We start from the raw sequence: 16,777 nt of genomic DNA on the forward strand, positions 1-16,777 counted from the left end.
CCTTCTACTCCACCATCATCGTACTCCGGAAACAGAATATGGTAGAAAATTACAACGCTTGTTGTTTTGCATGACGGCATCACGAATAAGAAATATATGCCCACTTCAGCCCTCGCGTGAGTAATGTGCGGTGTGTGGAATATACTCCGAAGCCGCCAAAATTCTCTCGCGCATCGCAACGGACGGGAAAAGCACACAAAAGGGAATGGACATTTATTGTGAATGAAACTTTCACTTGCCTGCCTCACGCCGTCAACTACTTACATGTGCTAATTTTATTACGACAGCGTCCCGCTGTGAAGCAAACCCACACGGCGGACTACATACGTCTCGCGAAAAAGGGTAGTTCATGTTGCACAGACTTGTTTGTATCTAAACACAATCATTTATTTTGCACTACTCATGGCAGATCCACCCACTACCTGCACAGGTGGAATATCGCAGCCCCCCCACACGATTGAAGAAATACCGACCACACCATTGACCATACATTCGTGAACCACCGTGACCTCTAAAAATGTAAAATTTAAGCTATCTACCGGACTTAAACCGATGCCGCCATTTCCTGCTCAACTAATGTGGAGATATAGACCGACAAGTTGACGAACACCGTGAAGCAAAATACAATGTTCACGCACAGCTCGTTGCGACCCTGCGTCTGCTGTTGGTGGCTTGAGACGTAGAAGGGCTGCTGAACAGGTTGGCCCCCCCGGATGGCCTCCTCCGGCCAGGCCAGGCTCAGGGGACGACATGGCCAATCAGGCGATGACACTGTCGTTGAAGGCGAGGCACACGACTGCCTTCTGGTGGCCCGTGTACTCGCGCTTTATTTCGCCCGTCTCCACACTCCACAGCCGCGCCGTGTTGTCCGACGATGCTGCACGCGACACGCGACGGGCACAGAGACTGTGAGCGGAGACGTCGTGAAGTCCACGCAACCATTTGCTGTGCCACGTTCAAGGTGAACACCGGGTATTCATCGAGGCTCTTTTTTAAACACAGGATGTTCGATTCTGGGTGACTTTTAATCGGTGAAAAATCTTGTAATGGCTGGATATTTTGAAATGTATTCATTGTGGAGATGCCCTTGTTGCTCAGAGGTCTGAACACTGAGCTGGCAATGTTGACATTATGGGTTTGAATCCAGACAACCAATGGTGATCAAACTGGGTCTCAAGCACAGTCAGCAACGGCGGCACAAAACGAGTCATCTCATCAAATTCGGTTTCACACTTAAATTTGCCTAAATTCCAGCTCTGAAAATGAACATCGGTTTGACTGTCAAGTGATGAACAATACTGCCTGCAGCAGGGTGGGCAGGAAAGTGCTGTCTCCTAATGTCAGTTGAAGGAATCTCAGAAGCAGTTCTGTAATATTCACTTTCGTGAGCCGTTCTCTATTACTGAGAGTCACATCGCACCGGACGGATCCAAATGCATTTTTAGTCTTGTAACATGACACTGATAGTGCCATCGGGATTATGTTTGGGTATAACACGAAAAGAGATGTTTAAAATGCAATAAGTTTGAACTGTGTTTGTCACATAAACACAATCCGTAATCTCCAAAGCGGAGAGCTGGAATTTATGTGGAATGTATGAGGCTTTTCGTATTTCGCCCCACGACTCTTGAAGCCCCAGCGGCACACACCGGTGACCATGTACTGTGAATCCCCGGAGAAAGCGCAGTCCCACATCCATCCGCGGGAGCTCTCGGCCGGGTTACTGCTGCGGATGCTGAGCTCCGTGAGCATCGTGAAGTTCGCCGTGCGCCAAATCGTGCACGTCTGGTCCGACGAGCATGTGGCTAGGAGCCTGCGATCGCACAGCGGGGGAAAGCAACCGCTTGTTACCATGTCAATCCGTCCCCCAAACGCGTCCGCAGACATCGCTGGAGTTGGGACAACTGGTGGATTAAGTCAAGTCCCTTAAACAGGACTACCCGGATTTATGTCCCCCCCTTTACGTCATTTCCCGAATAAGTCGTCGCTTTATTATTACTGCTACCTGATTTCCGTCGCCTCAACCGACACATCCCGACAGCATCCGTCCTTTTTCGTATCTGTCGCATGAAGAAGCGTACTGTAGAGTACACTACATTATTTATGGATTGTATTTTGCTGATTTCATTTTATAGTGGACTGTATCTTATTCTACCCTGTGTAATGTGTTAAAGTTTACTGCTGTACACTCGTGTCGAGTACAGTATTTTTAGTAATTCAATGTAATGTTGTGGGTACGTCCAGGATGAAGATGTGCGCATTAACACACAGCTTCGCCATACCCTTCGTTGTGTCATTGTTTAGCTCTCGTGGGGAAAAATGCTTTGACGTCGTTTCCATCTTTGTCGTCGCACCTTTCAGGAACGCACTTCCGACGTAAACCAGGCTATTACCAGAGGTGTGGACTCGAGTCATGTGACTTGGACTCGAGTCAGACTCGAGTCATGAATTTGATGACTTGCGACTCGACTTGGACTTGCATAACAATGACTTTGTCCCACCTATGAGATGTGGACTCGAGTCATGTGACTTGGACTCGAGTCAGACTCGAGTCATGAATTTGATGACTTGCGACTCGACTTGGACTTGCATAACAATGACTTTGTCCCAACTCTGGCTATTACTGTACCTTAGTCCTTCCCGTGCTGCAGAGCACCTTGGGCAACGCGACGTCATCATAAACATCCGGTCTTCAGCTAGCCAATCACCATCCTCTCCCATGCTAATCCGATGACCTTAAAATTCAAACTTGATTTGGAGCTTTGGAGCAACCAGGTGTAGGGTGTTGACTGTTATGTTAGCCGACTCTCTGTGTTGTTTTGCATTATATTTCTAAGTTTACTAGGTTTCGATTTAAAGCTTTCGTGACTGTAGGGATTCATCTTCTTGGTTCTTTCGGTAATGTCACGTAGAAGGTAAATAACAAAATAATAAAAATAAAAGACAGCGTCTTTCCGACAGACCTGTTCTTCACCTGAGGACGGCTGCTTGCGTGATGGCCGAAACGTCGTGAGAATTATTTTATTATTTTTATTATTTTATTATTTCCCTTCTACGTGACTTTACCGAAAGAACCAAGAAGATTTACTAGGTTTGTTTTCTCTTTCATTTGTACCTGATGATGATTGCTTGTGTTGTAATCGAAACGTCGTACGCTATTATTTAATTATTATTTTCTTTCCACGTGACTTTACCGAAAGAACCAGAGTGACCTTATAATTGTTGTTAATCGTCCCTCCAATTTTGCCCAATTAATACATTGTTAAAATGTAAATAAGGTAAAGGGGCATCTCTGAAATTGACTCTCTCCCGCCACTGCTGGCGGCAGGGTCTCCGCAAGAGGGAGTTCACGCGCCCTTCTCGAGGATACTCACGACTTCTCTGTGGCAGATTACTCTGGAAACCCCCTCCCCCTATAAGCCACACTCAGCGTGGCAAGGCTGATTTTGCCAACGACACCACCAAGCCTCGCCCGTCACCTCCTGTCCTATCCAGCGGCACACGTGGCAGCAGAGGTGAAACTTTGTCTTCGCACCGAATATTTTCGTGCTGTCCAATTAGTCGAGCAATCCAAGCGACAGCCGAAAGAGTAATCAATTGCTCAAATAATGGGACAACCCCCAGCTGTAAACCCCATGAGCGTAACGCAAGATGTTGCGCACTGGCACTGTGACTCACGTGGAGTCTGGGCTGAACCGGCACTTGAGGGCGTAGGTCTTGTGAGCACTAATCTTGAACTTGGGGATGAGGTGTGTGGGCTGCTCTCGCACTCCTCCTGTCAGGTTCCACACATAACACTGGCCCTGGTGTCACAGGTGTGCAAAGCGAAGGGTCGTTAAACCCAGGTCGTCAGGATCGTAGCGCAGCGTACTTTCTAACACCCTTGGCAGGCAAGCACACATTACCATTCTGTACACCTTAGCACTATCCAATAATAACGTGAAGAATAACGTGCGTGCCGACCGAGTATGAAGTGCCCCTTGCATTGACAGAAGTGACTGATCGCGCCGACATTAGGAACACCTGCAATAAGCATGGTGGGCTATGTACGGTGCGAAAGAACTTCAGCGTACATTATTTTACGATAAAAAAATTCTACACAGCATTACCAATGCATTTTCAGAGTTGTGTGGATCCTACAAATGTTAGTGACGCAACGTTAAGATACACGATGGCAGCTTTGATAAATATATTTATTTCTAGCCAGCAGGTTTGGGAACGTGCGTCCACGAGCATGTGATTTTAGATTGGCTGTTTGTTTTTTTGCAAGAGTGACCCGGGCCCACCAAGACGAGATTTGCCTCCGTACCGTGCTGTTGACAGCTGCCATGTAGCTGGCGTCGGGGTCGATGTGCACGCAGTTCATGGCCACGTCCTGCTCGGGGATCAGCTGTTCGTTCTGGTCCGTCTTGAGGTCCCAGATGTGGATGGCGCCGCTCTGATCGGCCACGATGAGTTCGGCCTGAAAGAAGACAAACCACCCCTCCGTCAGGCTGTTGCAGACTGGTGCGGCAAGTGCTCTAAATGAGCACCTTCGTACAGGCTGGTGTGGTAACTTTAGAAATCCAAATGCATGCAGGAAACCAGGCAGAATCGACTCTGTAGAAAACACCCGACCGAGGATGCCATGCGAGACTTAAGTCCACGTATGTATTGTGTTACTCATAGCGATACACACACGCGCACCCCCAGAGTCCGTGCTGTGCAGCCAGGATTGGTCTCGTCAGTCATATGAAAACCCTTCAATATTCCACGCAATCTTTTCGCACTTGCCCGGCAGTCACCATCGTATCAATGCAGCGGCCGTCATTAAGGCTGGCATGGTACAATGCGGGCTGGTGTGGCCAGCACCCCACCTGGCTGACTTTGTCTCTCCCAGTACTGATGTTAACACACTGCACCAAGTGCGCATTTAAGGCTAAGTCAACCTCGTGGAGGCCCAAGACAGGTTTAAATATTTGCCGCTGATGTTTGCTGTGGCAGGCAACTGAACTGTGATCGACAGATTTGTAGGATAGAGTATTAAACGAACAACTGCACACACATACAGCAAGTCTGACTAGGCGTGGCTGGTGAATGCAAACCCACATGGCAAAAAGTGTTCACATAGTTACACAGGCAATACATGATGCATGTGTAGTGAGAATGGGTCACAAGGTAGCATAGCGCTGGTTGCTAACAGAGAAGGGGATCTGCAGTTGCAGCAGCCCTGACTGACAGCAGGTCACGTGATAAACCAGAGAGAGGGATGTAAGGGAAAGGGTACAGAGGGGGCACGGGAGAGAAGCCTGGGAACCCGCTAGTAGGTTCTGGAAGGGGGGCGTGGCTGGGGTGGAGTGAGGCCACTGGGAGGATAAAAGGGGATCCCAGCAAAGGCTCGGGGCTGTCGCCGTGAGTGGGATCCCCTCGTCGTGCTGCTGCAGTCTTCACCGCCGTCTGTGTCTTCACCATCTCGGCATCGTCAGTCAGGCGGTCTGCCAGCTGTCCTGACTGGGAGCTGTAGTTACTTTTGAGGACTGAGAAGGATGTTAAAAAAATAGAGTGCCTCCTACTCCTAGTGTCTCCGAGACAAAAGTCACTACACATGCAGTCACTGGCGGAGCCAGTGGGGGGAGGTGGGGTGGCACGTGCCCCCCCAATGATTAGGGATTTCGATCGGATCATTGGGGTTTATTAGTAATAAATGGGCATTTTGCGACCCCCACTGCCACTGTGTAGCATATTATTACGTGTCAGGGACTCTATGAGATGAGAGGACAATAGTCTGAGTCCATAATTGGCAATAAGTAGCGGAAAAGCAGTTATAAGTGACTCAGAATTGTGCGCAGTTGCGTCTACAGCACACGACTTCCCTGAAGGCATCAACACCTTCAGCGAGCGCGATGCCGATCACACAACGCGGTTCGAATTCGACCCTCGATCGATGACTGCACCATCGCCGCACACGCATCGAATAAAAAGCAAGGGACAAGTCCTCACTAACAACTCCTCTATCATTTTTCATTGTTGGAGGGGTTGCCCCCCCTACCTGAAAACCCTGGCTCCGCCATTGCATGCAGTAATGACACAAGAGCATTACAAGATACTGACTGTCAAAATAAATCCTTCCAGTTTCCATGTATTGCTTTGCAGGGTGGGATTACCTGGTTGGGATGCAGAAAAACACAGTTGATTGGGGCATTGACTTGCAAAATCCTCTGACACTGCAGATTTCTGGACCTGCATCAGTTTAGGCACAGACATACACACTATAATCGCACCAACACAACACCATGTTACGCGAAGCAAGCGCACATCTTCTTTAGACGAGCTAGGTAGGTGCTCATAATCAACGTTTTTGGGTTTAGATCGCGTTATTTATAAATGTGTCGTAACCCTCCACCACCCGACACGGCCAATCAGTAAAAAAGTGTCACGTTGACAAAAGACAAATGAGTTCACTGCTTTAGCCCACTGGTGTGTTGAAGCGCGAAACCACAACATTTACAATTTGAGTACGACGTTTCGCTGGTAATTGCATCCAGCATCATCGGGCAATTCGCCAGAATGGTGAGGCTCTGCTGTGTCTCCCGTTCTTATATAGAGCAGCAGCAGAGTGACGTCATCATTAACTCATTAACTCATCAGGTGCAAAGATTTGAGGGGGGAGTTATTGTAATTATATACTAGATTAGTAATCAGGCTATTGTTACGATGCAAGTTGTAGATTAGTAATCATTTGGAATGTGTTTTATTGTGATTATGCTACATTAGTAATCAGTTAGTGTTTGTTTCCCTTATAAGGAATTGTAATGTATCTTATTTAATAATACGGAGACACAGCAGAGCCTCATCATTCTGGCGAATTGCCCGATGATGCTGGATGCAATTACCAGCGAAACGTTGTACTCAAATTGTAAATGTTGTGGTTTCGCGCTTCAACACACCGGTGGGCTAAAGCAGTGAACTAATTTGTCTTTTGTCAACGTGACACTTTTTTACTGATTGGCCGTGTCGGGTGGTGGAGGGTTACGACACATTTATAAATAACGCGATCTAAACCCAAAAACGTTGATTATGAATAATATTGGTCTCGAAAGCCTACGTGTTAAACTAGGTAGGTGCTGTTTATTATTTCAACTAGCAATGTTGCCAGGCTACAATGCCAGGGTCCACATATATGTGTGATAGGGCTGCTCATAGACCTGAAGGACCCAGGTGGCTCGGGTATTAGCTGTGTTGGAACACGGAGGTGACACCTGGCAGCTCCCCATGGTTAATCTGCGTTCTCAAGTGAAGTGAGTTCATGGTCTTAGGTTGGTGACCAATGAGTGCTTAAACATATCGCTTTCACTGTTGTCACGTGTTGGACAGAAGTGCGAAGACTTGGCCAGATAACTGCAGCTTTGGTTTCCCCAGGCATGGGCAAATTTTCACATAATTTCAGTTTGTTCCAGCTCCGTAGACTAAAAATGTTTCGGGTTGACTGCCACGTGATAAAAGACCTCCACAACAGAGGCACGTGAAACGTTGCTTCACCCCTTGTATGGATGAGAACCAATTTTGGGCATCTCGAAAGCATTTCTGAAATATAGCCTACTTCCAAATCTCAGCTATCCACGCGACACAGAGCGATGCGCAACTGCCTGTGAGAATTTCAAATGAAAATTAACACCTCTCGACAGGATTCTAACAGCACGCACAGACCTGAGATCCCAAATGCGCGTCATACAGTCCTCGCCGCCCGTGTACATCCAGCGCCCGTCCTCATGGAACCCGACGGAAGAGACGTTCTTGCTGATTCCGTCGTAGCTGATGACGGGGTTGGGGTTGTTAGAGTTGAGGTCGTACATGCGGATGTGCTGATATCCTGCAAAGACAAAGATCCCCCCCGTATAGCCTTAGCAAACTGTTGGGGCAAGTGCTGTTCGCGAGAACCTATGAAGGCGAGCACGGCACACAACAAGGGTCGGTGGCTAACACCACGCACGGCCACCTTTGTCTCCATAGTGGCGACATTTGCACACCACACCAGGTACTCATTTGAGGCTAAGTCGACCTAGAAGAGGCCCAGGACCAGTTCAAATAATCGTCACTGGTTTTGGCCATGAGCAGAAATCGAACCCAGGTCGTCGGGATCGTAGCGCAGCGTGATTTCTAACACCCTTGGCAGGCAAGCACACATTACCATTCTGGACACCTTAGCACTATCCAATAATAACGTGAAGAATAACGTGCGTGCCAACCGAGTATGAAGTGCCTCTTGCATTGACAGAAGTGACTGATCGCGCCGACATTAGGAACACCTGCAATAAGCATGGTGGGCTATGTATGGTGCGAAAGACGTTCAGCATACATATATACAATACAGTGCTGCCAGGTCATAACATATTCCCATCGTATTCCCAATTAGTTCAGCTAAGATGCTTGCAGCTTAGGATAATGATACTTTGCAGGCTGTTTCAAAGTGGTAGACCTCATGTCGATATGAAACGAGGTTCCGCACCCCTGCCTTACACCATGCATATTGGGGGTGGGGGGAGGTTGTCCCTTAAAATAGACAAGGCACATCATGTACGTATTGTGAAAATCTGAATCTTACTCACCAGCCGCAGCGATGAGTGTCCGATCGGGTGTGATCTCCAAAGCGTTCACTTGCTGAATAGAGAAGTTAAGCAGCAACTTCAAGTTTGTGTCAGTGCAGTACAGCAGGCACCTTCCAGTGACAGTTTGGAACATCAATAACCCCTCTTCTTGGTTCATTCGGTAAAGTCACGTAGAAGGGAAATAATAAAATAAAACATTATAAAATACAATTCTCACGACGTTTCGGCCACAACGCAAGCAGAAGCTGTCTTTCCGACAGACCTGTTCTTCACCTGAGGTTTTATTGTTTTATTTTTATTATTTTATTATTTCCCTTCTACATGACTTTACCGAAAGAACCAAGAAGATGAATCCCTGCAGTCACGAAAGCTTTAAATCGAAAAATAAATCAATAACCCCGTATGAAAAAATAAGATGTTCAAACACGGAAGCTTGCGTTGCCTCCGAAACGTCGTGATTTAATTTATTTGTTTTCTTTTTTCACCTACGTGACTTTACCGAAAAAACCAAAGCGTATGGATCCTTGCAGTCACGAAAACTTCAAATCTAGAACCAAATATAAAAACCTTTTGCAAGGAATCAATACTCGGTAATTGATTGGGATGTATATGTGCTATAAAGGACCATTATTCGAATTGTTGCCTATTACTGTATATTTTGACTTTTAAGGCAGTCCTATCTATGAATGTGTTAACTTACAGTTACTTGTGCACCGCTGCCAACGCAGCATCAACAAATCATTTGCTAAAATAACGGGATGACCTCGCTCGAGAGCAGACCGACGGGCAAAGCAGCAGAGGATACGGAGTCCTGGTGCTGCACGGTGCGCGTGCACACGCCGCTGTGCGCCTGCCAGAAGCGAATGGTGTGGTCGTAGCCGGCCGTGGCCAAGATCACCGGGTCACTGCCCACACTGCCCTGGCCGGTGTTCATCTTCGACAGCTCGGTGGGGCGGTCGCGCCGCCTCGACACAGCCCGTCCTCCTGTGCACCACACTGCACTCGTTAGCCAGGCTGTTGTGACAAATGTTCAGACAAGTTCCATACGTGCTGCCCATTGTATGAATCAGTCGAGGCTACGAGGCAGGTCAAGAAAGATGGGGTAATATGAAGTCATGAGGCTTGGGAAAAGAGACCACAGGAGCCCAAGGAAGCAAGCAGAGGGAAGATGAAGGCTCAAAGTGACGGCAACTAAAATTTACCAACTGACCCAGGTGGTGGCTGAACATTGATAGCCCTATCAGTAACTCAATGAGGTGTGACATTTTCAGACTAAGTATCCCTACTCTGCGCTGCAATAGCAAGAATGTGCATTTAATACTATGGGTAATTGTCACTGGACCCAGATTATTGTTAAGAAGAAATGTGTAGTGTCTTGTTCTGAACTGCAGCACACTCCACATGTGTTGTCTATCACCAGCCAAATAATTTAATGTCGAAACGCCGCTACCCACTGACAGTTTCACAACTTGTGCCCTCCGCTGCTGTGAAGCATGATATGTTATTGCATTTATACACTGTGTGAATTCACGTCATAGTTAAAGGAGACCACCCTACATTACCCATCCAAAGTGTTCACGTGGTGTGTGATACAATGGGGTAGCTTTGTGATGAACTGTGGGTCAAGGTAGTAAACAAAGGAACAAATAGTAACATTTTAGGTCAGTAACCGAGTAATACAGCATACTGGCCAGTGGTGGAATACACCCATAATCCAGCACTGTGGAGATGGGGGTTGGTGGATTGCACAAATCTTGTCCATGGAGAAGGCATGGCTTGGGAATCGAGGTGTCAATACTCTGGTTTCCTAGAAGGCAGCCACATCTCATGTGGACCCCATCTGATCCGTCTGTTTGGGGTAGTGTCGCTCACACACACGTGGCTTGTCTCCGGGTTCTCCGGTTTCGTCCATGTAAAGACTCATACTAGTAGGAACCTCCTGGTTACACCAGCCCACAGGGGATTATTGTGTCCGTCCGTCGTGCAGGGAAGGGCTGGGTGGGGAGGGGCTGGGTGGGGAGGGTGGGGAGGGTGGCGCTGGGTGGGGAGGGGAGGGTGGGGAGGGGCTGGGTGGGGAGGGTGGGGAGGGGCTGGGGGGAGAGGGTAGGGCTTGGTGGGGGGTGGGAGGGATGGGGCTGGGTGGGAGGGGTGGGGGTGGGAGGGATGGGGCTGGGTGGGAGGGGTGGGGGTGGGAGGGATGGGGCTGGGTGGGAGGGGTGGGGCTGGGTGGGGAGGGGCTGGTCACCCCGTGGTGCCCTTATAAAACTCAACGTTTAACCTACTCACGCCGGCTTGTGCCCGCCCTCACAGTCGGGCATATTTGCGGAATACACCACGCCGCCATTGAGCCTGGCCATTGACCGAGCAACCCAACGTTCCTACCAGCTCCCTCCGCAGGAATGTGTTTAACTGACTAAAAACACATTGATATACAGTTGTCCTTCTAACGCCACAGTGTTGTTGACATACGTGTTGGGGGTTTTATTTGCACAGTACCACCCTACTACTATTGATAAAGCTTTACTGTAGCGTGTTGCTACTGGTACAGCAGCGCTGTGGAGTGATGGTTGCCGGTGGCGCCTTTCGACTGATTGCGCGCGTCGCCTCACCTCCTCACCCGCCATCCTCCCTCACCCTTCCTCACCTCTCCTCCTTCCTCACCTCCTCACCCTTCCTCATCACTCACGCGACCTCAGCCCATCATCACACAAAACCTCACCTGCTCACTCCGCCGTGTTTGTCGAGGGTAGGGGACCGTGTCCCTCGCGGCGCCTTTCCGGGCGGAACCAACGAGCGTCGTGAAAGTGCGTTCCGACTTCTCAGTTCCGGCCTCTACAAACCCATTGCCGAACCGATTAAATAATTGATTTTGTCAGGAAATGTTATATATCAGAGCATTTTAACGTATCATTGATGTACACGATATTTGGAAGAGTCCATACGATATTCACAATATGTTTATGTTATTTCTATCCCCACGCAACAACGCTAATGATGATAATCTCTCGTGTTATGAGATGCTTTGTGTCAGCACGTGGCATCGTTAAAATCTAAGAGACGTTTCATTGCCTTTGCATCTGGCAGTTCATATATATCGTGACAAGTTATCTGGCGATGCTGTTGCTACGTTGGCAGTGGCGCACAAGGACAAATAACAACTCGGAACATTCTTGAATATATATGAAAGGGTTTTGTTTACAAAAGTATATTTTTTACACGATTTTATCCTAAAAAAATATTCTAACTCAAATTTTACCCACTTCCCAATGTGCTATCGACTGCAAACTTGGTATACTTATGTCATACTGATGACAAGACTATACATTATTCTATCATTACAATTTTAAAAAATCTATTCTTAAACATTTTACACGCTTTTTCATTTAACTCATTCTGTCAGTTGTCGTATCCTCAAATCTTGTAACTCAATTTCAACCGTCTTCCCAATGTCGCATCGACTGCAAACTTGGTATAGGTATGTCAAACTGATGACAATACTATATTCTGTCATTAAAATTAAAAATATATATGTAAATCACCACGTGGTCCCTGACGTCACGGCAAGCCTCGGGGAGCCACGCCCAGGGGCGGGGCAAGTTGAAGGAGGGGAGGGGCGATGGGGGAAGGGGGCAGGGGAAGGGGCAGCTCGGACAGTACATTTCTTTAAAGCGTGTTTAAAAAACGTATTTTTAAATATTTTATTACATTTTAAAGACCACAACGAATAGGGCTTCGAGTTTTTTTGGGATAAAGCTTGGCATTGCCATAGTGTTGCGTGGGTCTATTCCAGAGGTGTGGACTCGAGTCATGTGACTTGGACTCGAGTCAGACTCGAGTCATGAATTTGATGACTTGCGACTCGACTTGGACTTGCATAACAATGACTTTGTCCCACCTATGAGATGTGGACTCGAGTCATGTGACTTGGACTCGAGTCAAACTCGAGTCATGAATTTGATGACTTGCGACTCGACTTGGACTTGCATAACAATGACTTTGTCCCACCTCTGGTCTATTCTATTGCTGCGTATGGCAGAAATACGTTCGCATACCTGTCAAACCCGTGATCAGTGCCCTACATCATTTAGAGATACATTTCTGGTCATCCCGTGTCCTTATAAATTTCAACGTTCATCCTACAAAGTCCCATAGTGGCCCGTATTGAAACGGCTGTACGCCGTATGGACCTGAACACTCTATTTACCTGTACAGGAATATGGGGTAAACAGTATGGGGCCGTCCATAAATGACGTCACGCACCTAGGGGGACATTTGTGGCGATGTGTGACGAGGGGGGGGGGGTGACAAATGTGACGTCACATCAAAATGCGCAACTTTCAATAAATATAGACAACACCTTCTACTTAATTGAAGAGACTTTTTAATAAATGTTTTCTCCTACAACATCAGAATGCAGCGGCACATTAAATACGCACTACAATGATAATAGTTTAAATCGATTTGAAGCATGTTTTATTTGGGGGGGGGGGAAATTTTGTGACGTCATATTTGAGGGGGGGGGTCTGACTTTTTGTGACGCCGTGTGACGATGGGGGGGGGGGTAAAAAATCGTCCAAAATCGCGTGACGTCATTTATGGACGACCCCTATGGGTTGACACGGTATGAGTTCGGAAGCTAAATACCAATAACGAGAGGGTTTCATGAGATAGTTCGTGTAGTTTCTGCTTTCCCCTCTACTAGTTTACGATCTGGTCCATAGTTTTCGGGTTGGATGACCACAATTCCACTGTGGCTGGTCTTTAATTAATCTCCACGAGTCTCTATTGCGTCTCCGTGTACCTCCGTGTCTGCATCGGTTTAAGAAGACATTGTCCGAAGCGTGGGTTGAGTGTCGTCTTTCTATTCCTCCGTATGAAGGAGGGCACGCTACTGCAGTGGTTTACTGGCTTCGTCCATTGTGCTGCATGGCAACAATGGCACTACGAGTTGGCCTGTATCTTAAATATCTCCCATTTGACAATTGGTGTTTTACCCTTCTATCTGGCAACAAAACTGACACTTTTTTTTACAAGGAGTCATGTTTGCATAGATCACAATACCTGCAGTCATAATACAAACAAAAAACATAACTCTGATAATGTATGCACTGTCCTTGAAGTTGATTGGTCCACACCCGAGACAGCTTTCCTTAGAGCCTAGTCTCACATGGGTTGGACCAGATGACGTCAAAATGCGCACAACTCATAGACAATGCACCATCAGAGTATGAGAGCTCGGGGTAAGCATTTACACCATTAGAACCTCATTTGCCAGTAAAAAATATAATAATTGTTTTTTACCCTTCTATCTGGCAACAAAACTGACACCTTTTTTACAAGGAGTCATGTTTGCAAAGACCACAATACCTGCAGTCATAATGCAAACAAAAAACATAACTCTGATAATGTATGCACAAAAAAAGTTGTCAGTTTTGTTGCCAGATAGAAGGGTAAAAAAACAATTATCATATTTTTTACTGGCAAATGAGGTTTCAATGGTGTAAATCTCTCTATTTTTAAATCCTTTATATCAAGTTCGCTTGCTTGCTTGCTTGCGTGCTTGCTTGCTTACGACCGTGCAAATCTTTCGGTCGTTTTTTTAACACACTTCCCGTGATCCAATCGAGCTGACATTTTCCACACAGACTCGTTGTGCGTGACAATTAATTTTCGTGAAATTTTTTTTCCAAAATGTTACACTGTTTAGGGAAAATGTTTTAAATATTTAATTACCAATTGCTTAATGCTGGCAGACAATCATCTGACCCATAGGTGGCAGCCATCTCAAGCCAGAGGACGAGAGGACTCTAGCCGCCACGCATATAAAGGATTTAGAGTGAAAAACTTTGTTTTTACGGGTTAATTTTTTTAAGGTATGTGCGCATCGGCCTGTTTGATGGTCTAATGCGGTTGATGGTCGACTTGCGGCGACTTCGAGGAGGAATGGCAATGATGATATTTGGGTGTCCAATGAGGTGTTTATTTCTGGACGCCCGGTTGTTTGTTCCACTGATTGTGACGCACCCGTGGAGGAGGGAGGCGTTTGGAGGGGACTGGAAAAAATCGTCCAAAATCGCGTGACGTCATTTATGGACGGCCCCTTTGTTGCAACTGACTTAACGAAGAACGGCTCAACGTTCCATAGACACGTACACGGATTGGCTGCTGCTGCTGCTGTTGTCTGCGTTGATTTTTGCTCTGAATCTCAACAATAGGTGGCAGTCGAGAACAAGAAAGATCATCCTGAACTCGAATCTGTTTTTGCTTACGCGGTAAGAAATGTTCCGCCTTTAAGCTTTGCATTTTAGGGGCCGTCCATAAATGACGTCACGCACCTAGGGGTGGGGGTGGGGCCAGACATTTGTGACGATGTGTGACGAGGGTGGGGGGGGGTTTGAGAAATGTGACGTCACATCAAAATGCGCAACTTTAAATAAATATAGACAACACGTTCTACTTAATTAAATAGGCTTGTTAATACATGTTTTCTCCTACACATTAAATACGCACTGCAATGACAATAGTTTAAAGCGATTTGAAGCATGTTTTATTTTTTTGTGGGGGTGGGGGCAGAGCTTTGTGACGTCATATTTTAGGGGGGTCTGACTTTTTGTGAAGCCGTGTGACGAGGGGGGGGGTCAAAAATCGTCCAAAATCGCGTGACGTCATTAATGGACGGCCCCTTACGCGGTAAGAAATATTCCGCCTTTAAGCTTTGCATTTTATAACAATAACCCGCGAACGACCCTGGTGAAAATACAGAAGTTGCAGCAGCGAACGAATCACAACATTGGAGACACCGAGTAGCGAACACAGTCGAGGAAAAAATTAACCCGTAAAAACAAAGTTTTTCACTATAAATCCTTTATATGCGTGGCGGCTAAAATCCTCTCGTTCTCTGGCTTGAGATGGCTGCCACCTATGGGTCAGATGATTGCCTGTCACCATTAAGCAATTGGTAATTAAATATAAAAAAAAAAATCCCAAAAAGTGTAAAGTTATGGGAAAACATTTTCACGAAAAGAAATTGTCACGCACAACGAGTCTGTGTGCAAAATGTCAGCTCGGTTGGATCACGGGAAGTGGGTTAAAAAACGACGGAAAGATTTGCACGGTCGTAAGTGCGCAAGCAAGTGAACTTAATATAAAGGATTTAAAAACAACAACATTCAAGTGACGCACCACTCAAGTGACGCTGGCAGCGTGTATTATGCAAGGAGGGTCGTGAGTTCGATATCCGACCCTGACGCCTGCTGTATATTTGGAGTTTCAATGTTCTTGCCCATGGTCGCGTGGATTTTTCTTCGGGTCCTCCGGTTTTTCTCTCCGCATGGAGAGTCACGAGTTTAGATTATTTCGCTGCAATACATTTCCACGTGACGAGCCACTTCGTTGAGCTGTCATTTGTGGCCAGGTCGCTTCTGAAAAGAGCTACACAGCTCAGTGGGCCTTACCTGGTAAAATATAAAATAGTTTAGTTAGTTTAGTTGTCACGTCCCTCCTCGAGTCTCTCAGATATAATATTGTTCTGATGATTTGACTGCTACTAATACTCCTGCTGTTATGGAGTGACTCATGCAGCCAACTATGGCTGCAAAGTTTGGTCGTACATGTTATGTATATCGTTTATTGTTACATTTGAATCACAGTTCCTATGATCACTGTTACATTGTTTTTATAGCTTTATTTTGGTGAATTGAAAACTTTTGGTTTAGCCATGTTTGTTTGTTGTAGTACAGAGTTAGCCTGATAACTTTAATATCTATATTGTCTTATAGTTGTTATTGTTTGACTTGCATCCCACTGGGATTTTTTCACACAGCTTTGAAATACGGTGCTTTTTTCTGGAAGACTTTGCTTTTTTTAAATCCTTTATATTAAGTTCACTTGCTTGCTTGCTTAGGACCGTGCAAATCTTTTGGTCGTTTTTTAACCCACTTCCCGTGATCCAATCGAGCTGACATTTTCCACACAGACTCGTTGTGCGTGACAATTAATGTTCGTTAAATTTTTTTTCCAAAATGTTTCACTTATTAGGACAAAAATATTATATTTAATTACCAATTGCTTAATGCTGCCATGCAATCATCTGACCCATAGGTGGCAGCCATCTCAAGCCAGAGGACGAGAGGACTCTAGCCACCACGCATATTAAGGATTTATAGTGAAAAACGTTGTTTTTACGGGTTATA

At 46.4% G+C, this 16,777-nt stretch overlaps 1 protein-coding gene across 2 annotated transcripts; it reads right to left on the reverse strand.

The window, feature by feature from the left end:
• Window positions 1-198: 198 nt before the first annotated feature.
• Window positions 199-11,391, reverse strand: MLST8 (MTOR associated protein MLST8). 2 transcript variants are annotated; one of them, XM_078862248.1, is made up of 9 exons: window positions 11,305-11,391; window positions 9,391-9,569; window positions 8,586-8,637; window positions 7,687-7,849; window positions 6,144-6,219; window positions 4,310-4,462; window positions 3,679-3,803; window positions 1,650-1,813; window positions 199-877 (listed from the first exon to the last, which is right to left on the reverse strand). In XM_078862248.1, the coding sequence occupies exons 2-9, from the start codon at window positions 9,517-9,519 to the stop codon at window positions 759-761; spliced, it is 981 nt and encodes a 326-aa protein (XP_078718374.1). In that variant the 5' UTR covers window positions 9,520-9,569; window positions 11,305-11,391; the 3' UTR covers window positions 199-758. The 2 variants fall into 2 exon arrangements, with proteins under 2 accessions (XP_078718374.1, XP_078718381.1); XM_078862255.1 differs by having other exon boundaries at window positions 9,391-9,581; window positions 11,305-11,371.
• Between the last annotated feature and the right edge of the window lie 5,386 nt (window positions 11,392-16,777).

Source organism: Lampetra fluviatilis, chromosome 1 (genome assembly GCF_964198595.1).
Source record: "Lampetra fluviatilis chromosome 1, kcLamFluv1.1, whole genome shotgun sequence".
Lineage (NCBI taxonomy): Eukaryota > Metazoa > Chordata > Hyperoartia > Petromyzontiformes > Petromyzontidae > Lampetra > Lampetra fluviatilis.

Bases quoted from the DNA above. Each gene is read 5' to 3' on its own strand.
- MLST8 (XM_078862248.1), bottom strand. From the start codon at position 9,519: ATGAACACCGGCCAGGGCAGTGTGGGCAGTGACCCGGTGATCTTGGCC. The intron at 3,804-4,309 runs GTACGGAGGCAA...CTGTGACACCAG, and splicing joins TGGCAGCTGTCAACAGCACG to GGCCAGTGTTATGTGTGGAA. The intron at 1,814-3,678 runs GTGAGTCACAGT...GTGCGATCGCAG, and splicing joins CGGTTCAGCCCAGACTCCAC to GCTCCTAGCCACATGCTCGT.